This window comes from Spironucleus salmonicida, chromosome 6 (assembly GCF_000497125.1).
Source record: "Spironucleus salmonicida strain ATCC 50377 chromosome 6, whole genome shotgun sequence".
Lineage (NCBI taxonomy): Eukaryota > Fornicata > Diplomonadida > Hexamitidae > Spironucleus > Spironucleus salmonicida.
Genome location: NC_090601.1, coordinates 915,622 through 936,571, shown reverse-complemented (window position 1 = coordinate 936,571; position 20,950 = coordinate 915,622). Strand labels below are relative to the sequence as shown.

Sequence of the window (20,950 nt, the reverse complement as noted above, 5' to 3'; positions counted from 1 at the left end):
CTTCATTAAAATAATTGACTACATCTCATTTTATTATATAATAATACTAATTTCCCTTTCACGAATTGATTACCCGCCAAAAATAAATTAATTTAAAATATATAATAATGATAATCTCAACTTCCCCTTCCACTCCCCTGAAATGAACTACACGTACCAGAAGTTCAACCTGAAGGGCCACGAGCGCCCGATCGTGAACGCGCAGTTCAACCTAGACGGTGACATGTTCCTGACCTCCTCGATCGACAAGACGGTCTGCGTGTGGTGCGCGCTCACGTGCCGCCTCCTGCACCAGTTCAAGGAGTTCACGGCCGCTGTGCGCGCCGCTGAGTTCTCCCCAGACTCTAACTACATCGCAGCGGGCCAGAACGACACGGAGCTCTTCGTTTTCGACCTGTCCACAATGCGCGTTTCGCACCAGCGCACGCTGCCGCCCGGAATCAAGGGCGCGCGAAGCGTCCACTGGCGTCCTGACATGTCCTCCTTCCTAGTCGTCACAGCGAGCTACGGGGCGAGCGTTCAGGTGCTCGAATACGCGTTTTCGCCGTCTTAGCCGCTGGGGCCCCCAGCGCGCGCCGCAGCGCTCGAGTGCAGCCCCGTGAGCAGCTTCCTGCTGAACGAAGTCCTCTACATAGGCTGCGACAGCGGAAATCTGCTTTTCTTCAACGCCGAAACGTTCGAAATCGACGAAATCGAAGATCTGGGCTACCCAGCGGCCGACATTTCGCTGTTCCGCGACGCGTACGTCGCGATCGCCTGCACGAAGGCGCGCAAGGTGTACGTTTACGACGCGCGCGAAAAGTTCGCCCTGAAAACGGAATTTGACGTCAACACTTTTTGCGCGCACCCGACGCTCGAAATCGGCGTTTTGGGCGGCGGAATCGACGCGAAAAGCGTCACGACGACCAGCAACGTCGACGCGACGCTCGTGACGCAATTTTACGATTTGGAGCACAAAACGCTCATTTGGGAGCAGAAACTGCACGCTGGGCCTTCCTGGCGCGTCAGGTGGAGTCCGGACGGTCTGGGGATGATTTCGGTGGCCGAGGACGCCAGCAGCGTGTTTATTAGGTTCGAGAGCAGTTTTCTGGGCTATTCGTTTAAAGCGGAGTGGTGAGGTTTCAGGTTTTTGTTAAAATGGGTTATTTATTGTTATTATTATATAAGATGATGATGATTTTTGAAGTGGAGGTGGAGGTGGAGGTGGAAGGGAGTGGTAAAATAGATAATTTTTATATAATAATAGTATTATGTAAAATTGGAAAGGAGTGGAAAAATAAAAATATTTACATACTTTATGTATAATAATGATAATCTAAATAATCAATGTAGCCTAAACGCAATAATGCCACGAAATCAAACTGCGCAGTTCTCGCCCAAATTGAGCGTCAAACGCGCGAAACTCAGACCCTGCATTTTTGCCCCATCCGTTCTTTGCAGAATGGGCAGAATTTGGTGATTTGGGGGCTTTTCACTCTGATTCTGGCGGCTTAAAATGTCACTTTTAGGCCAATCTGCCCCGGGAGCGCTCGCTATCCCTGCGAATTCCTCCTGATGGATGGGCTGTTTCTCGGGGCGTCCGGGACGCGCTGGGGCGCACGAGGTGGGACAGGAGCACGCTGCCTGCGCGGCTGCGGCGGTGCTCCGGCTGCGCTGCGGGGACCTGCTGGCCTTCGTGGGCGCCTTCGGGGCGGTGCGCGCCTTCGAGGCCGCGGTGAGGGCGGACCCCGCAGACCGCCGCCAGGTGCAGTGGCGCCGCATCCCGCACGCACTGGACACGGCGGCCCGGGAGGAGGCGGACGCCCTGCGCGCGGAGGTGCTCGCCCGCCAGGAGGAGGCCTTCACTGGCCTGGGGGCGCGCTACCGGGCGATAGCGGCCGCGGAGGCGGGGAACCAGCCGCACGCGATACCGCCCAGGCCGGACTTCGGGCGCTACCGCCCCCTCTCGGACCGCGCGTTCCTGCTGGTGCAGCGGGCGCTCATAGATGCGGGCGCTGCTGGCAGAGCAGGGAGTCGGTGTCGGAGCGCTGGCGGGCCTCGCTCTGCAGCTGGAGCAGCGGGCTGTTCCGGTGTTCCGCAGTGACCGTAAGTAGTGCCGGGCCATTCACGCCGTACTTGGCTTGGTGGAGGCCATCGCGTGGGAGGTCCGGCGCCAGCTCACGAGGTCGCCCAGGCGCGGTGAGCAGACCCAGGAGGCGGTGACTCGCCTAGGTGCTGCAGCTTCTCTGCAAGTGGCATTGTACGTTTGTATTAGTATAGACATGCAGTAACTAATATTATGCTATCTAAAAATACTTAGTGCAACTACTTAACGATTTCAATACACCTAATTTTATGATAGTCAAGAGTAAAGGATATTATACTTTATATATAGATAATACTTAAATTGAAATAGTACTGTCATATTTATATGTTTTAGTGATAGTAGATATATGGCATCTAGTCCTAATAATTGTGCCTATGCCTTTAATGACGAGGAAAAGGCTTTAGAGAGCAGCGGAGCACAACTAAGCAATGAGATGACTAATGTATGATGCAACTTCAACTTACCTAGCTGCCCGTACGAACGAGCTGCTACACCCGAGTAAGTAAAATATATCTAGGCTTTAAGAGCAAAGCTGTACCAAAGACTATGCGAGAATAGTATACTACAGTTAGATAATAGAATAGTAGAGCCTCGCATAAAAGTTATTAGAGGGTTGCTCCTCAACATAAGTATGACGAAGTAAAGTACATCCAGTGCACAATACCCAGAAACTTTCGCGTCAACCTTCAGAAGCTGAAGACTTTGGTGATTCAGAAGTCGTGCTGGTCGAATAAAGATAGGCCCTGGTTTTTGCACGCAACAGGGGCGTCTGTCTGAGCTGCTTTATAACGCAGTTTGGCTCGCTGCTCATTTTCAAACTAGATATTGGGTGGTATATGTAAAATAATAGTATGTCTAGAATAGCAGTTTTGCCAAAATCCCTAGCACTAGGATATTGTCCATATCTAGTGACCACTAGTACGGCACGGCAGAGTGCTGCATGCAGGTAGGTAAAAGATAATAGTGAGAATTTTATGCAGCTGCTGCGCACTTAGTGTAGCAGTGCAGCGTTACCGTGTTCCAATAACGCGTTGAGTGTGTCAACTGCGCGCCCGGTTCTTTATGTAATTGGCCATTACGCAGACTAGTTTATAGGAACTAGTGGATAACCACATTACTTTTAACATGCCTATATAATATTATAGTATATATAGGTTTCACTCTAATTACTATTACTCCTTAAATGACCGATCAGGGCTCGAATACCAAGGCAGAAGCTAAGCCTGCCTAGCTCACTTTTTCCTCGCTAGGCAAAGATCTGGTGGAGCTTCAATAGGATGTGGTGTTTGCATTCAGCGGAACTTAATTTAAGATAAGCGAAGTTGGCGATACCGTACGCTACCTGAGGATAACCATTGATACTGTTGGAGACCTCAGCCTCCTGCACCTCTTCATGTGGCAGCACAAATAAGAACTGCTGTTCAAACGGAAAGTCTAGATAATCATTATTCAAAAGACGTTTGATTTAAAGAATAGCTCAGTATCCGACTACTGGCTGAACCTGGTCTCACTATCTATCCAAATGGGATTTTCAATTTTATCATATTAAGTAATAGGCGATGAAGAAATACAAAAACTAGCAGAGGTATAAGTAGAAATCATGAAATCAGATCACGAGATTGTTATAGTTTCTAAAAATTCAGCAATCGACTCTACATTATTTCCAAATTATATTTTGATTGAAGATGATATTAATTTATAAAAATAGAATAAAGTTGATATGAAATATGATGGTTATGAACTAATTTACCCTATGTTTAACATGCCACCTGCCATTAGCAGTGTCGAGTAATTGGCTATCCTGCAAATAATTGGATTAACATTACATAAATGTGATACATATGCGCATCTCCTGCCAATGATACTAGGGTATACTGCATACCTTATTTACAAACAAATGGAAAATAATGATGTGGTAAAGAGAAATTACACGATTCAAGTTCGTGCACAAGAAGCAGTAGCATATTCATAATAAATTTATACAGATTTAATGGTTTCCCAAGCTTATTAAAACTTCTTTGAGCTCCCAGTGCATTTACTAAAAATATTCGAGTTTAACGATACCAACAAGTTCATCTTCCAGCAAATGTGCGACGTGTCCTACATCTTCAAGGCGCAGTACTTTGCGGTGTTCTCAGCCTTCTTCCCCCTAGATAATGCGGTTCTGAGCCAGAGCTCGAGGAGCGGGAAAACTGTCACCCTGCACACCATCTTCTACTTCAACCTGTTCTCAGGGATAAAAATTCCCATATTGATTAACACAGGATTTACAAAAGATTCGCGTGAGCTGGAAACGCAGCCGCTATACGATAGAACTTCTATCGAGATTGGTGAAGGCATAAGAGCTCTATTTTGCGAGTATCAAAGTAAAACTGACCTTGGAGACGTTATTAGTAGTAATTTGAAAGATGGAGTTGAATATTCTAAAACGATGGCCTATGTCAAAGCAGAGTGTTTCAAGTTAATCAAAACATATGATATGCATACTGCCTAATAATAACTTAAGGGTGCGTTTGAGTTGTATTTGTAGGGTACGTCAGTATTTTGTGAATTTTCTGTGACCGGCCTGCTTGATTTTTTTAAATTTGATCAGAACAAGTAATTAGAATAAACTACAAAATTCTTAAATGATGAAATTTAGGCGTCTGCAAATAAATTAAAAGCAGCTAAAAAAATAATAGGTACACTAAATTAGGAAGACAGCATACAAAACTAGAAAGACGTTATTAGAGCTATAGAGTAATAAATTGAGCTATTGAAGTAGCGTAAAGCCTCTTATAGAGCATACAAAACTCAGCCCCGGTCAATTAGTGTTTAATCGTATAACTCCAATAAGGAAGTCATTCTCTTAGTCGATGAGTGTTTATCCTAGCAGAAAGCCAGCTACGCATTGTGCACCAGCGCGCTAGTGGGAATAACAGATTAATTCGTTGTCAAATTTATGGAAAAGGCAAAATCGAGCATTGATGAAATACTTAACAAAATAGATGATATATCAGTTAATTATCTCATATAATTATTAGACTGGTTATAAATTCGTTAAAATGGTTTGATAGTAAGGAAAATTGATTACTATGACACTCCTTAATACTTAGAATATGCAAAGAAAAAACTAGAATCAATTCTTCTTGATCCTACAGAGATTGAACGATACTTCCTGACGCTAATACCATCTGAACTATTCAAAAACTGTAAAGCCTATAAAATTATTGATCTAATGGGCATTTCGTCACCCAATTTTATCAACCTTAGATAGCCATAAATAGTAAGGGAGTAATTCTAGGAAATGATGTTAGATGCTAGAAAATTAAGTACGCTGGAAGTATTCAGAGAGAAAATCTACTAGTTCCTCCTTATGATGTACAACCCGCGTGGGGTCGAGACGATATTCTGGCTTAATGTTTCTTATTTTATTAATTAACACGATAGAACTACCAGCTTGAATACACCAATTGATGTTACATATAAATTAAACGAATATTTTAGGGAATAGTTTGATACAGAAAACCAGTATACAGATTTCTTCAAAAATACATATGATGTTAAGATAACATTCCCTTAAAAGAATGTTTACGAAGAAGTACCCTTTACCTCGAAGAATACCGTTCACCTACTGACCGCTGGAACGGATATATCGATTGTAAACTTCATTGGATACAATTAATCTCACTACACTTCTTACAATAGTAGTGGCAGTAACATATTTACAGAATCTAATATACTGGGCACCTCCTAAATGCACTCCTCCTGCTTGACTTAACGCTACTACCAAGGTATGCAAATTGCAGCCCTCACTGACGATTCTATGATCCAATACGTAAAGAAGCAGGTATAGGGTATGGACATCAAGGATTTCTACCTTACGACGGTACCGGAGCTAGCCGCAGAGCTGCAGTTCCTATGTCCCTTGGTGTGCCCATAGATAATTATTAATGAGGGTGCAAATGCGTACTTTTTTAATTCTACACAATAATTCTAGCTAACTATTAATTCAAAGTCTATTCCTTTGCATTAGATTTCTTCTCATATGTAAATTCACAATTCATTGTGCATAATGAGGGATGAGGAATTAGTTGGAGCTAACTAGCTCATAAATTCTAGTGACCAAGAGATATTGTTAGAGCCGTAGTCAATTGCAGAATTTAATAAACATTTACACCTCACGTCTTCCTCATCGCTAAATCGAGATGTGGTGTTCGTATTAAATTTCTTAGCGAGCTAATAATTCTTGACAAATCTAAGACTTTTAGAATCGGATGTAATATCAAAAGAATCTAGAGAAAAAAGTGGCATCGATCAGATGCTGTGTTTGTTCAAACAGTAATAAATATCTGAAATCTCTGCGGCAATATTTCTTGTTATGCAGTTATCTTGCACTGGATCTTAAGATAGTACAAGCGCTGATTTGAATATAGTTAGCGACAGTAATATGTTACTACTTAATAAGCTTATGAGGGAGCTTAAGTAATATGAGCAGTTTCTAGAAATATACTTTAACCCGGTGTATGTCACCAGCTACGATATAACCACTCCCCTAAAAACAATTTATGAAAATTTGTAAACTTTATTTTAGGGTGCCACTTTCATGTTTCTACAACAATCATTTGACATATTCTTCCAGTCAGCAGATAAGCGGAACATGAAAAGCTATATTTAGCATGCAATAGCAAATGCAGCCAATTGCTATGCTACGCTACTGGAAATGAAATTACTAGAACCCAATCAAAAAATAGCAATTGTTACTATTGTTGATAAGACTAAAATTTCAAATTTGTTTTTCAACCCCGCTCCTGCAATGCCAGACTACTTGATATCGTTATTCGGAACCATAGAAGAAAACACCAATAACTTACTGTACAATGATATGCTATCAGTGCAGTAGCACTTAGTCAAGGAACGCCAATTTCAGAGTCTTAACTTTCTGCTAGACTCAGGTACGCGTGGTAATTTGGCAGTTTTCAATAAATCAAATGATGCTGGAGTTAACATATGCTTCCAAACGACCAATGTGCCCGGGATAAGTACGGCATAAATTGACCTAATCAAGCAAGGGCGGAAGATTACAAAAGAAGGAGAATTGCAGGTTCAGAAGCTATTAAAGGAAGAGGAAGAGCAAGTATATGTTGACCTTGAAAGGGCTACTGTGAATGTGGAAAAGCTGAAAGCTTAACTCTTAGATGTGGAATCTAAATAAAACGCAAAAACTGAGACCGTTGCAAAAGTAACTGCTATGGTGAAGTAAGCATAAAAGAAATAAACACGTGCAGAACAATAGATCCAAAAATAAAATATACTACTGACTAAAGTAGGTTAGATTGGTGGCTTTAGTGGCTCTAGGGAGGAATATTACGCGCTAACTAAAAACCTGGGCGAAATTATCAAAGAGAATGAAGCAAGCCAATTGGCTTTAGCTAAACAAAAGCAAAAATGCAAAGATGCAACGTAATAACAAACCCTGAAAAAGTAGTAAGATAAACTTATAGAAGAGAACACTGATTTACGTGTCAAGGAAGAAAGAACATATTTCGCTGTGTAAGACTATGCATACGAAAAACTAAAAACTATCTTGAATAACGTATTCATGGATCACACGTAGAAGCAGGTTTATGTTGTCTTAAAGGAAGGTCAAGCTATCTAAGGCGCGTTTAAAGACTAGAATATGGTCTTAAAATATTTATAATCTAAGAAAGTTCAAAAGTTCATTCAGTCAGATGACAGCATTCTAGAAGATGGCACTTGCCAGATAGACGTGCACTAGTTTATTGAGGAGTATAAATATCTGTTTAGCCAGTTAGGTGATATTCAGGAGAAAGTAGAAGAAGCCAGGACCTGCATTCATCTACAGACTCACGACTGGGTCCCAAATTTACTGAATTCCTCTAGGACAGAACACAAAACGATCCCACCACTGATTCTTAAAGAGCTCGTCTAAATAGTAAACTCTTGTACAGACAAAAGCAAGGTGACTTACAAAACCTTCTTTAGCGACTAGGCTATCAATGATACCAAAGAGGTCGAAGCTGACATTTTCACATACTTTTCACGCCTACATCTGTTCCCAGTATATGCTGCAAATTAAACGTTAATAGTCTGCAAGCTCACCACCGATCATGAGCAGTTCAATCCTCCAGCTTTCAGTCAGTCAGAAATTGAGGTTGAATACACTGAATCGTAATACGAAATTTTGTGCAAAAGTGCAATCGAAACGTATAAAAGCAAACTCTCCGAGCGCGATATCGAATTCCTGCAAAAGAAGGAAGACGAAGTTTTTGATGCAGCATGCGCGCTACTATAATTTGATGAAAGAGTTTTTATATTTAAAGTAAAATATTAATACTAAATGTCTATTACGAGAAGGTAGAGAATATTGTTTTAGGAGGATTGTTTTGCAATTATTTAAAAATCCAAAGAGAACTTACTGGAAACGTTCACACGACTCAAAGCTGTTATAGTGGCCATCGAGGATGGCGTCGTCCACGTGATAATTCTTGAGTGAAAGTGAGGGTTTGTTGGTTCTACTGCTTGAGGTCGCTTCATGGGGAAACTGGTGGGCTAAATAACTGCTTATTTATATTAACCGTTTCATATATATCATATTGTAGAATTTTGAACGGCTTCCTTAAGCTTGAAATAAGGTATTTCAAAATGAGTGAGGTTTTAAGAATAGGTCGAAACTTTGTAAGGTATCTTGCTTTCAGATAATTTTTAAGCATTATGATTACATAAGATTATGCATGAGTTACTGTGCTTCCAGTACTTCAATTGCTAAATGTTGGATGCTGCATTTGAGGTCAATTGCTTTAGCTATTTAGAGTGATAGAAATGATTGGTCAAATTTATTAAGCATTCGTCTATATTAATCGGTTGATGGTATGAGAAGGTGCATATTTACATTATAGACGTCAGGTAAGCTTGTCCGCTTCAATTTCAAGCTTATTTACCATTTTAACTCAAATTGCAGAGGAAGTGATAAAAGACAGTATAATCAGTCAAACCGCTAGGATGAAACATAATGATAGACTAAAAACAGGTAAATACCCGGTTTATCTTGTTTTTAATAATAGAATTACTTTGTGGAGATTATGCTTTATATTTAATTCAGGGTGTAATAGAATAGGGTTTATGATAACTTTATGTCGGACTAATAGCGTATCACAAATATTAAAAAATTTCTGTTAGGTTTACATCCATTAAAAGATTGATATAGATTGATCCTTGTAATTATAATAAAAAATAGTGGTAATTTAAAGTGATAGTTAGTTTGGCTAGGTAAACAGTGAATAAAGATGACAGATCAGTAAAAAAGAATATTGTTTGTTACATAAATGATATAACCTATATTTGATTTTTTTCCAAATGAATGAGAAATTTACGAGTGAATGTTAGCAAAGTGTTAAACCTCTTATTATTTTTTATGACATGTTCAAACTATCTAAATTTAAGCAAGCAGCTAGTTCATTGACTGAGTAATATTTTATTCTCGTGTCAAAGGCTGAAAAATACGTCTATATACTTATAGTACTTAAAATAAAGCATAAGAATTAGTTTTCAATAAGTAGATACTGAAGAATAGAATTAAAAATTAACTAGAACCGTATATTATAAAAAAGAATTACAAACAATACACTCCACTAAAAAAGATCAGGTTTTGTAGTTAAATGTTTCGACTATACATAATAAGGAAGTTAGTTTATAACATTTATTGTATTTTCACTCTTACCTTAAAATAAATAATTAAATCATAATTATTGAAAATATTACTTTTCATCTATCAGATAAAATCACCGAAAAAGTATTCTCTTTCTAAATTTATATAATATTGCTTAGGTTATTCGTTGATGATTTTGCATTTTTCATAATAAATTTTCTTTCATTACTCTCTTTCATTCTCGAACTTTAAATCTAATTTATTTATAAAATTGTTAAAAATAGCTTATCTTACGCTTACTTAAATATCAAATTTTATAGTGGAGCTTCCTGTAATTCAAGAGGTTATTTTACAATAGACTTATATGAAATTGTAGATTTGAATTATGTTCTGTGATAAGATATTTTATAATAATTACTCACCATAAGAAAAAACATTAAACAGTAATTTTTTAGTTTTGGAAATTATTGTCATCATTTTATGGTCGTAAATGCGAGTAAAATTATTGCGATGGTTATTTCAAAAACTGTAAATGACTGTTTTATGCCTTTACTCATGTTGTCTAACTACTTAAGCAATTCTTTCCAAGGGATTATCGAACACATGTTTCGCATCCTAGCCTGCATTCTTGATGGTATATATATTTTATTGTTTTTATATAAATATGAAATGTTAATTTAATTATTAAACTAGACTTTTAGTTAGTTTTTTTCATAGTTTTTATTATAAAATGAATAACAATAATAAATTATGCATGATTAACCAGTTAAAGTGATAAAAATCAAGAAATGAATAGAAATATCAAATTATTTTGAAAATAGGAAATAAAGACGTATTAGTTTACCAGTAGTGACTATCTACTCGTGAACATTTGGCAAAGCACGGAAACAAAACCCTGACCAAGATTAGGAGAAAACAGTAACTAAGTTCCAAAAACTTTGGTACACTTCTTGTCTGCTCTGCGAGTCGTGTGCCTCCAAATTTCAGCACGACGTATCAGAGGCCCGAAATTTTCGTATTAAAAATTGAAAAATAAAACTTTCTTAGGATATAATAACGCAATTTACTAAAAAGCTAAAACGGCCTGCGCCTCAAGCGCCGAATGCAAGATAATAGCGAAAATCAACAAAAGTTCAATATCCTACTTCCCATGACAGTCGTAACATAGAAACTTTGAAATGCCAAATTCCCATATCTCGAAAAAAGCGAAACCTCTAATCCGGCATTCCCTAGATAAACCTGAAACATACCATACCTACCATACGCCGATGCACAGGGTAGCAACAGCCCATGAAAAACCCCTGGATTCACCACATAAATATTGCAAACTCAAGCTATAACGTTAGGCCAATAAGTGCCGCAATGCGAGCCAGATGGCACAAACGACAAGAACAGCAATCTTTGCAGAGCTTAAATTCGCTGATCCTCACGCCGTTGGCCGCAGATTTAAACGCACAAAATGATTCTAAACACCAGCGATAAATAACGCAGACACCAACCTCCTTTACAGGAAAACGCAGCCGCGAAGACGCCAATTTGATGCAGCAGCGAGCGTTGAGGCCACCGAACCGCCGCAGCGACATCCGAATTGGGCGTTTCCTCTTCCATTTCCAAACAGAAACGCTCTGCATCTTGCGCCAATTCGCTACCCAGTTTCCAAAACTGCGGCGCGTTCCTGCATTCTTCCATTTTTTTACAAAACGAAAAAATATAATTATTATACATAATATATCAATAATTTCCCCCTTCCACATTTTTTTTCAAATATATCTATTATTATATAATAATGCCAAATTTTTTCACTTCACATTTTGCTCGTCTATCTTTTTTTGGCTAATTTCAAGCACGATTTTGCACCTTTCACGGCAGGTTTTTCCGACGCCAGGTTTGATGTCCCTGCAGAAGATCGTGTTCACTTTTCGCGCGAATCCGAAGGCGATTTGCTCCTCCAAATCGGGCTGCGCGTGAACGCCGACGTAAAGCGCCGCGCAGAGGCCGCTGATGCAATTTCCGTGGCACAAATCGGCCGCCTTTTGGACCAATTCGTGCGAGTTTCCGAGCATTACCGCAGCGAGCGCCTGCGGGTAATTCTTCTTTAAAACGCCTTTCTGGGATGTGTTGAAAATGTTGTCCAGAAGCGTTTCGGCGTTTTCCCTGATCGAGCCGGATCTGGACGAGATTTGGGAGTTGTTCAGCGACGGTAGCTTGTTTAGGGCGTTTTTGGAGAGATTCGGGAGCTTCACTTCTAGAAGATCGCGAATTTGCGTCAGATTTGCATATTGTGTGTTGTTGTCTTTTAGGTCTAGGGTCATTAGAGTCTCTAGAAAGAGCTTTTCCAGCTTCTTGTCTCTTATGACGGCTTGAATTCCGAGATCTGTGATTTGGTTTTTTGAGAGCCTGAGGTGTCTGAGGCTTAAGCCGGATTACAGGAGCTAGATAAAGCACATATCGTCGATTTCGCAGTTGCGGAGATCGATGGACTTCAGGGACTGAAGATGGTGCATTTCGATGTCGCGTACGGGGTTTCTGGAGCAATCGAGAGTCATCAGAGTGCTCAAGTGGGACAATCTTAGCGTAGTTATGGTGTTTGAAGAGATGTTAAGAATTCTTAGATTCGAAACCAGATTATGGCTTTAGAGAACGTCAATAAAATTTAAGTTGGTAATGGCGTTACAAGAGACGTTTATCGAGGTAATAGATTAGTTATTTTCGGAGTTCTGCATTAAAGCATCAATTTTGGAAATGACCATCTCATCTGTCAGCTGCTCGTTTGACCAGTCGAGCTACATTCTGGACTTTAGGAAAGGCCATGATTAAATATTATAAGAGTATTATATCGTAATCAGAAGTAATTATTTTTAAAAAAACATTCTAAATGAAGCCACTCGTTTTATTAAGAAACGACGATGCAGCGTTTAAACCCACAGTTATCGCGCTCAGGCAACGGATCGAAAATGCTTAGAAACCCATGAAGTCCTCTAGGCATCTTATAGAGTCAGTCTCGATCATTCCAAAGCCATACTTTTCCTACTCGCAAGGTGCTTCCAAGCTCTTTAAGGCTGCCATGCAGCGCCCTGATTTTCGCAATCGTTCGCTGCAGAAAATGAGGATGTAGCCACTTAATTTGGCCGATGTCAAGAGGGACCTATTCCAGAAAAAACTAGAGGATGGGCTAGTTGTAGATATTAAGGAGGAATATGCAAAATAGGTAGAAGATGGATTGGCAGATTTGAACTTTGAGGTCGATCAGTTTCTTTGAGTTTCAGTTATTATATATATATAAAATTTACGAGCAAATTTAGATAATTATATTGTTGGTAGACATATTGTAAATTGAATAATTTAATACAAGGAAAAACTAATTAATCTTCTTAATTAGATAAATAATAATGTATTAATTTTAGAATTAAAATGGCGCTGAAATTAAATTTATCAAATCTGAAATAATACTGTAGTAGCTAGAACCTGCAGTCAATGAGGGGCGAGTATCCGCAAGAGCTAGACTCATTTAGAATACTGATGTCAAGCAGAGATACTTTGTAGTCTTCCTAAGGCCTTACCAATAGCTGTCCCGCTAAATCTATTGGGAGTTCACGATTGTCCGAGCTAATCAACAAGTAAAAGTAACTTTCATCCACGCAAAATAATCTGTGTAGATAGTACTTAGATGATGATATTATTTTAAATTTAAACAAATAAGAACTTGGAGCTTATAGAGAGTAAAATATCTCTGAATAAAGGTCTATCATCAGAGAAAAATCATATCTGAGATGCTAACTTATAGATGAATTATTTCTATGATGTGAAAGATAAATTTTATTTTCTGTTACCATCTATTAGATTCAGTTTTTGTTTGTTTTTAAAAATTAATAATATATTATAAATTATAAATTTTCTGCTTATAGAATTTAATAAAAATGGATTATAAAGTGGTGATGCCAGAACTCGCAACCTTGCCAGGACCTGCAGATTATACTATTCGAAGTTCTTTATTTTAAGGTCCTTCATCGGTGATGTCGTCTAGGTAGCATTAAGCCCTACCCCCTCAGGCTCCAGGGCCTGGGCAATATTATCCTAAACCAGTTTTAAGAAGTTTTGGAAGTGCTATTATCTCTGGTCGTTACATTTAAAAATAAAAAAGCGAAAGCCCTGGTCCTGGTAAATATAACATTAGAGAAGGAATTCCCTAGAGAGGCGGATCTATGACATTTAGGTCCCCACCTCCTAAAATTCAGTAATCTCCGGGGCCAGGTTAATATAATTTATAATCTTACACTCAGCATATAAAAGGTGGAACAATGCAAAGTAGGCCTAGTAGTGTTTTGAAAAGTAATGGGCCAGGACCTGGAAAATATAATATATAAATTAAATAAAATAGTGCAGAACAAACAATTAAAAATAAGTATAGCCCTACTAAGATTTAAGTTACACCAGGTCCAGGATAGTATAATACTGCTGTTAAAAGTCCAATTAAAGGTGGAACTATGGGAAGAAGACAGTCGTCAAAATAAGTAGTTATATTCTGATTCAGGTATTTCAAGTATGATTATTATTTTTAATTGTTGTTTAAATACTTATTATATCTATCTTTTCATAAACTACACATCTGCAGTGATTTAAAGGTTCGTACCATTTTTATATTACAATAAAATATGTATATATATTATAATAATGATATTCTTAAAATGGAAATTTGCGTAATAAATAACAGCTTATAAGAATTTTATTTTAAATAGGAGCATTGTTGATTTACAATTATTCTTTATTAGTTGTTACAACAACTACATAGCTTGTTTAAAAAATTACTAAAGTTGTCCTCGCTAAAATATTTAAATATAATTTTCAAATATGTACTAATAAAATTTCATATATAAAATTTATTCTTAATCTTCTTAGTAGTAAAAACGTATATATTAAATTAGATTCACTTTTATAACTCGTATGTGAGCCTGTTTTCAATGATATTAATAAATATACCTAGCATTAATCTTCTTTAGATATGTATTTCTTGATTGACGACCTCAATCCATCTGTAATCTAGGCTGAATATGCTGTACGCGGTAAGATAGTGGCAGAGGCTGCTCAGATCGAGCAGCAGCTTAAAGCAGGTAAGGAGTTCCCTTTCAAATCCATCGCTTACCTTAATATCGGTAATCCACAGGCACTAGGTATGCCTTACCAGACCATGCTAAGAGAATTTATAGCTTTATGCATGGCACCACATATCCTCAAAACTAACACGGAGGCATTCAATCCTGACGCGGTTTCTCGCGCAAAAGACTTCATCAAGGAGAACCCTGCTGGCATTGGTGCCTATACCAATTCCCTAGGATTCGAATCTGTGCGGAAGCAGGTTGCGGGTTTCATTAAGAACCGTGATGGCTACGAAGCCGGTGAAATATTCCTTTCTAACGGTGCCTCGTCGGCCATCAGAGATGTCATATAATTAATTTCTGGACCTGAGTTCCATTTCTTCCTACCAGTTCCCTAGTATCCTCTGTATTCGGCCGCTCTTGCGTTGAACTCTGCTGACTACGTAAACTATTATTTGGACGAGGAAAACCAGTGGAAGGTTACGGATAAGGAACTCAAGCGCGCGTATGCTGCTGCAAGGCACCAACCTAAAGCCATTATCTTGCTTAACCCATCAAATCCCACAGGTTCTATCCTCACCCAGACCGAGCTGCTCGAGATCATCGAGTTCTGCCACCAGCACGAGATAGCCATCTTGGCGGACGAAGTGTACCAGGAGAACATCTACTACGGTGAGTTCGTCTCTGTAAAGAAGGCCCTCAAGGTATTTGAGGAAACTCGCAAATGCCAGGGACCAGTGGTATTTAGCTTCCACTCGGTGTCCAAGGGCTACTTAGGAGAGTGCGGTCTGCGTGGCGGTTTCATGGAAGTCGTAAATGGCTCGAAAGGGCTCATGGAGAACCTACGCAAACTCGCCTCTATTAGCCTCTGCAGCAACACAACGGGTCAGCTAGCCGTCTCGATGATGGTCGACCCTATCCTGAACGCTACGTGGAAAACCGAAAAAGAGTCCAAACTAGGCCTAATGAAGCAGAAAGCGGACAAGATGAGCAGGCTGCTCAACACCCAGCACATGAAGTGTCAGCCTATCACGGGTGCTATGTATGCATTCCCCCAGATATTCTTACCGGCCAAGTTCGTCTAGGCGCACGAAAACCCTAATCTTGAGTGGTGCGTTTAGCTGCTCCGGACTCGCGGTGTGGTTGGAGTACCAGGAAACGGCTTCCTGCAGGTTGCAGGTACCTACCATGTCAGCTTCTCGGTGCTGGAACGTGCGGAAAAAATGGATGGTCTGATAGCGAGCATCACGGAGTTCCACGAAGAGCTCTGGAAGGAGTGGGAGTGAGACTTTCTATTATTGCTCGAAGAACCAAAATTGAGCGGTTATAATTTCTCTCACTTAATCAAACCTGCCTCATTTATACGCTCGGTCTCCCGTTTCAAAATTTGTGCAAATTCCTCTCGCAACTGAACAATATTTTCACTGTTTTTCTCCTCGAACTCTGCCATTTTTTCTGTCATCAATTTAATAAATTTCTGATTCTCTAATATGAGCTTTTCTTGCATTTCGTTCTTCTTCTTTTTGGCCAAGGCAAGTGTAGTTTGGAGCTGAGTCCGTTCTGCGTAATTACAATTGTTAAGCTGCTTGGTGCTCTTTTTAATCATGAAACATTGCTTCATTATTTAACGTGTTATCTAATTGTAGAGTTTCACATGGAAATCTGTGCTGAATTTCGGGACTTTCTCTTTTTAGGTCATTTTAAAAGGAATGGTAAAAATAAAATATATTTATTATATCGTTTACATATAATGAATAAAATGAGTCATGTTTTAACAATTATTCTTTTTAACTATGTACTGAATGATATAATTCATACTAATCGAAGTATATATATTCATAAGTAAATTTTTTTTTGCTTTAAACATTTAGTTCTAGCTGCAGCAGCATAGTTAGGCATAATAAACTATTATTGATATGCTTATGAAATAAACAATAAAAGTTATTATATACACACTCAATATTATTCCTGCCTACTTCAGGATACAGATTATTGTAATAATTAAAATTTATATTGAATAATACTGATTAATATAAAATAATTTCTACATCCAATGTAGTTTCACGCGATTAACTTTAAATTAACAGCTAAGTTTTTTATTTAAACTTAATGTTTAGCATGCCTTTTATTTATGTAACTCTATTATTGAGTCAGTATCTAGAATTAAATTACTTATTTCTATACATTATTTTTTTAACTTCGGCTCGAAGAAACTAATTAATTAAAATAAACTTATATCAATTATATTAGTACTTTTTAAATATGTTTCATATTAATACTAAAATAAGAGTATTTACAAATATATAAATATTTTTTTTGGCCTATACGATAAAAAAATAGGACTCTATATAATATATTAAGTTGAAAAACTGATATCTAACTTTAACTTTAGTTATAAGTAAAAATTATCACCTACAATAAAAGTTTATATATATAGTATTATATACTTTGCGATTATGTTGGGTAAAGTACATAAATGATTATACAACTAAGCACGTTATTTGGATACTGTTCTCCGTCAATGATTGAATTTTATACTTACAAGTATCCGTAGATAAACTAAGATTGGTTGTAATCTTAAGGTTCCGTATTTACTTCAACTATAGCTTCGCCATGGTTGTAACAAGATTATTCGTAATAGAATATTAAGAGACTTATCATTGTTGGTGACTCCTAAGAGTATTTAAATGTTATCTTAAATTCTATTAAAACAATAGTAAAGGAGTATTAGCAAATAATTTAAGTACTATTACCAATTGCTGCAACGACCGACCAATACTTTGACGAACTCAGAAAGGTAGTAATTCAAGATAATGACGTTATTTTGCTTCCCATGATTAACTGCGAAAGCTAGGCACCTTAGGACAAAGAAATTACACTTTATGATAGAACGAACGACTTCTACTAAGGTGCGAATTTGGAATTTTCTAGAGTGCAGACAATCGAATAGATTCAGACAAGCATGAGGGGCTACAGAGACCTGCTAAAACAATCCACAACGCCCCAGCAGCGCTATTATGATTTTGAGAGCTAGAAACTGAAAAACAGCAACGTCCTCATCGTTGGCTCCGCGTTAGATACCACCTCCATGCTGTAGTTCAACTCGCTGCAATTTTGCCATATTTCATCCAACTACCACCCTTAAACGTCAAGCTAGAGCTGCTTTGTGGCAGTGCCGATCGGCATGGGTCCCCAGGGTATAGGGGGCACTGGTTTCATCGGTAGCGGGTTCCCATTATTGGTTCGGTTCCAACTGCAGCTCTAGGATCGCAGTGCACGGTTCGATCAGGTTTTGAGTGCGCTCCAAAGCTCGATTTTGGTCAAGAACCAGTTCCGTCACGGGACACATGGCCTCGGCAACGGGATAACGGACATGCTGGCGATCTAGAAGACTGCCATGGTTAGTGATTTTACCCGCCAGGATGTGCAACTGGACGTAATTGGTGCTGGCGGGATCGTATCGGGGGCGTTGCTGGAGCTGCTTTCGTTCCAGGTCCTTCGCACGTACGTGACGATCCGTGGTGCTAAGGACACGTTCCAGCCGCTGTATGAGAACATATACGAGACGCACATAGCGGACAACCGGGGCGCGCTAGAGCGCTTTAGTGGTCTGTCGATCTACGTCTGCCAGAAGGTGGGAATCCGGTTCGTACCGCATTTTGTGGGCACCGTGAACGGCAAGCACGGATCATATCAGTACGTAATTTAAAGCTCAGAACTCTGGGGACAACACATTACGGAATAAATCAAAGTGTGGTTATCGTACAGCCAGGATTTACTCGTTGTGTCACAGGAAGTAGAAGAAAATAAGCCGAAAATAACTGATATAACAATTTCGCTTCAATTCATTGGGCGAAAAGTTGATATAATTTTAAAAGCGATTTCCGACGTTAGTTTTGCTGCCAAAAATGTTGAATTGTACTTCGTGACGGACGCGATTTTCGTTTATTCTACGTGTATCCAGAACGCAAATTTTGTCATTTCGCGAGTAAAGTAAAAACGCTATTCAGATAAAATAATGAGTGTCAAATTTTCATCTGGAAAAATGTGCAATATCTACTTCTGCAGCGCCGAGCAGAGACAGTTGAACCACATGAACAGCAATTGCGCGAAATCGCAGCCCTTCTCAGTCGAAAAATTCAGCCTTTTGACGATTTTCACAATCGCAATTTTAATTGGACTGGTATCTACTACTTATTAATATATAATATTAACTATTTTCCACTCCACCACAGAAAAGTCTCACCTCAGCGCCGCACTTTCTTGCCCTTCACGAGCCCTTCGAGGCGCTGGCTGACCTCCATCGCCGTTGGCCGGGCCGCTGCGTCCTCGCCCAGCATGGCGCAAATGAGCTCCCGCAGCTCGTCCCCAGAATCGCACAGAACGCTCCCGTGCATTTTGAAGTAGTCCCGCGCCCCACTGGCGATGTCAGGCCCCTGCTGGCCCATTTAAAGCATCTTTCCGACCCGATTGAAGAACTCGATGTAGCCCGTCAGGAGCAGGAAACCGACGACGCCTAGCGAGTAGACGTCGCTTTTGGCGCTGAAAACGCGCCTGAAGCGCTCAGGCGCGGCATAGGGGCACGTCATGCCCAGCGTCGTGACAGGCGACTCAGCAAACGCCTCTTTCGCGAGCGTGAAATCTGCGAGCTTCCACGCGCCGGCGCTCTGCAGGATATTCATGAGGCTGATGTCGTTGTGAACGACGCCCTGGCGGTGCAGGTAAACGAGCGCCTCCGAGATCTGCAAAATGATCGAAACGGCCTCGTTTTGCGTCAGCTTCTCCTGGTACTGGCACCTCCGGACCGCCAGGCAGATGAATTCGTGCAGCGAAAGGCCGTCGCAGATCTCCATTTCGATCGCAATTTCGGTATCGAATTTCAAAATTTGGTGTACTTGAAGAACGTTCTTATGGGCCAGTTTTTTGTGAATCTCGGCTTCCCGGGTAGTGAGTTTCTTGTGTGTTTCCGCTCCAAAAGTCGAAATTTTGAGCGCCGAAAACGTCGATTTTTGCAGGTTGAAGGCCTTGAAAACGGACGAAAAACCGCCGCTGCCGAGCTTCCGCAGCAGCAGAAACTGCGGCGTTTGGGGCGGAAATTGGATTGGAAACGAGGAGCGGAGCGGGTGCTGCTGGAGCGGAAAAGTTGGGTAAAAACACGGCAAATTGAAGCTGCGGAAACTGTTGTTTACGGTCAGATTCTTGTAGCGTTTTATGTCGATTTGTGCGATTTCGGAGCTCTCGACGAGCTGGAAATGCAGGCGCCGCAGGCCCACCAGACGCTCGTTCAGGCTGCCTATGTGAAGCTGCAGCGCCAGCTTTCCGCTCTTCGTCGTCTCGGCCTCGAGCTGCAATTTTGCGGTCTGCAAAAACGCCTCCTAATCGCGAATTTCATTTTGGTTTTCCAGTTCTTTTTAGGAAGGGGAATTCGGCTGAATCGGATCGAACTGGCGCGAATTCGCGTAGCGGCTCGCGATTTCCTGCGCCTCAAACTCGTGCAGGCGCAACGCGAGGTTAATTTTGTTCAAAAGCTAATTAGGAGTGGAAAATTGATTTTGAATTGAAATTAGCTGGGCACGCAAAGTACCGTTTTCGCCCTTCAGCTGCTGGATCTGTTCGCGCATGGACGAAATCAGCGCGTCCGGCGAGGTCTTCAGGCGCAGGAATTTGTCGATTTTAGGCGCAATATGGCCCGTTCTGGGCGCTGCAGGCGCCTCGGTCGTATTCTCCTCCTGCAGCTGCGCGATGAGCTTCGAGAGGTACGTGTGCTGGTGCGCGTCGTAGAGCGACAGGATCTCCGCGCGCGAATCGCCGTTTTCCAGCCGCTCGCGGATCTCGTTAACCAGCGACTGCCGCTGCGCCCGCTTGGAGGCGCTGGGCTGCGGCGTTTTGTCCATTTAGGAGTGGAAAACGCAAAAAAATGACCGCCGCAATCGACGTTCGCGCGGCGCGCGAAGCGGCGTTTCGGAAGTTCGCGCCGAAGGCCTTTGCAGCGTTTGCCAGCGGGCGCTCTGAAAGGCCGGATTCTGAGCTTTCGGGCTTCGCCGCGGACAAAAAAGGAAAGAAAAGCGAATTCAGACGCACCGAAAAAGTTTTTTGTGATACAAGGGGCGTTTATTAGTCAAA

General features: G+C 40.5%; 11 protein-coding genes across 11 annotated transcripts; 8 read left to right on the top strand and 3 right to left on the bottom strand. All coding sequences in view use genetic code 6, as the record gives it.

Moving 5' to 3' along the window:
- Positions 1–142: 142 nt before the first annotated feature.
- On the top strand, positions 143–1,117 carry SS50377_26144 (Eukaryotic translation initiation factor 3; the record flags this gene model as incomplete). Its single annotated transcript, XM_067909961.1, has 1 exon — positions 143–1,117. The coding sequence occupies one exon, from the start codon at positions 143–145 to the stop codon at positions 1,115–1,117; it is 975 nt and encodes a 324-aa protein (XP_067762717.1).
- A 441-nt stretch (positions 1,118–1,558) lies between these two features.
- On the top strand, positions 1,559–2,083 carry SS50377_26143 (uncharacterized protein; the record flags this gene model as incomplete). Its single annotated transcript, XM_067909960.1, has 1 exon — positions 1,559–2,083. The coding sequence occupies one exon, from the start codon at positions 1,559–1,561 to the stop codon at positions 2,081–2,083; it is 525 nt and encodes a 174-aa protein (XP_067762716.1).
- A 1,186-nt stretch (positions 2,084–3,269) lies between these two features.
- Positions 3,270–8,582, top strand: SS50377_26142 (uncharacterized protein; the record flags this gene model as incomplete). Its single annotated transcript, XM_067909959.1, has 1 exon — positions 3,270–8,582. The coding sequence occupies one exon, from the start codon at positions 3,270–3,272 to the stop codon at positions 8,580–8,582; it is 5,313 nt and encodes a 1,770-aa protein (XP_067762715.1).
- A 2,951-nt stretch (positions 8,583–11,533) lies between these two features.
- On the bottom strand, positions 11,534–12,523 carry SS50377_26141 (uncharacterized protein; the record flags this gene model as incomplete). The annotated part of the gene is made up of 1 exon (XM_067909958.1): positions 11,534–12,523. The coding sequence occupies one exon, from the start codon at positions 12,521–12,523 to the stop codon at positions 11,534–11,536; it is 990 nt and encodes a 329-aa protein (XP_067762714.1).
- An 86-nt stretch (positions 12,524–12,609) lies between these two features.
- Positions 12,610–12,993, top strand: SS50377_26140 (uncharacterized protein; the record flags this gene model as incomplete). Its single annotated transcript, XM_067909957.1, has 1 exon — positions 12,610–12,993. The coding sequence occupies one exon, from the start codon at positions 12,610–12,612 to the stop codon at positions 12,991–12,993; it is 384 nt and encodes a 127-aa protein (XP_067762713.1).
- A 130-nt stretch (positions 12,994–13,123) lies between these two features.
- SS50377_26139 (uncharacterized protein) lies at positions 13,124–13,405 on the top strand (the record flags this gene model as incomplete). The annotated part of the gene is made up of 1 exon (XM_067909956.1): positions 13,124–13,405. One exon carries the CDS (start codon positions 13,124–13,126, stop codon positions 13,403–13,405), a length of 282 nt encoding a protein of 93 aa, XP_067762712.1.
- A 246-nt stretch (positions 13,406–13,651) lies between these two features.
- SS50377_26138 (SHIPPO 1-like protein) lies at positions 13,652–14,260 on the top strand (the record flags this gene model as incomplete). Its single annotated transcript, XM_067909955.1, has 1 exon — positions 13,652–14,260. The coding sequence occupies one exon, from the start codon at positions 13,652–13,654 to the stop codon at positions 14,258–14,260; it is 609 nt and encodes a 202-aa protein (XP_067762711.1).
- A 473-nt stretch (positions 14,261–14,733) lies between these two features.
- SS50377_26137 (Alanine aminotransferase) lies at positions 14,734–16,113 on the top strand (the record flags this gene model as incomplete). Its single annotated transcript, XM_067909954.1, has 1 exon — positions 14,734–16,113. One exon carries the CDS (start codon positions 14,734–14,736, stop codon positions 16,111–16,113), a length of 1,380 nt encoding a protein of 459 aa, XP_067762710.1.
- A 50-nt stretch (positions 16,114–16,163) lies between these two features.
- Positions 16,164–16,526, bottom strand: SS50377_26136 (uncharacterized protein; the record flags this gene model as incomplete). The annotated part of the gene is made up of 1 exon (XM_067909953.1): positions 16,164–16,526. The coding sequence occupies one exon, from the start codon at positions 16,524–16,526 to the stop codon at positions 16,164–16,166; it is 363 nt and encodes a 120-aa protein (XP_067762709.1).
- A 777-nt stretch (positions 16,527–17,303) lies between these two features.
- SS50377_26135 (uncharacterized protein) lies at positions 17,304–19,124 on the top strand (the record flags this gene model as incomplete). The annotated part of the gene is made up of 1 exon (XM_067909952.1): positions 17,304–19,124. The coding sequence occupies one exon, from the start codon at positions 17,304–17,306 to the stop codon at positions 19,122–19,124; it is 1,821 nt and encodes a 606-aa protein (XP_067762708.1).
- On the bottom strand, positions 19,075–20,721 carry SS50377_26134 (Kinase, CAMK CAMK-Unique; the record flags this gene model as incomplete). The annotated part of the gene is made up of 1 exon (XM_067909951.1): positions 19,075–20,721. The coding sequence occupies one exon, from the start codon at positions 20,719–20,721 to the stop codon at positions 19,075–19,077; it is 1,647 nt and encodes a 548-aa protein (XP_067762707.1).
- Between the last annotated feature and the right edge of the window lie 229 nt (positions 20,722–20,950).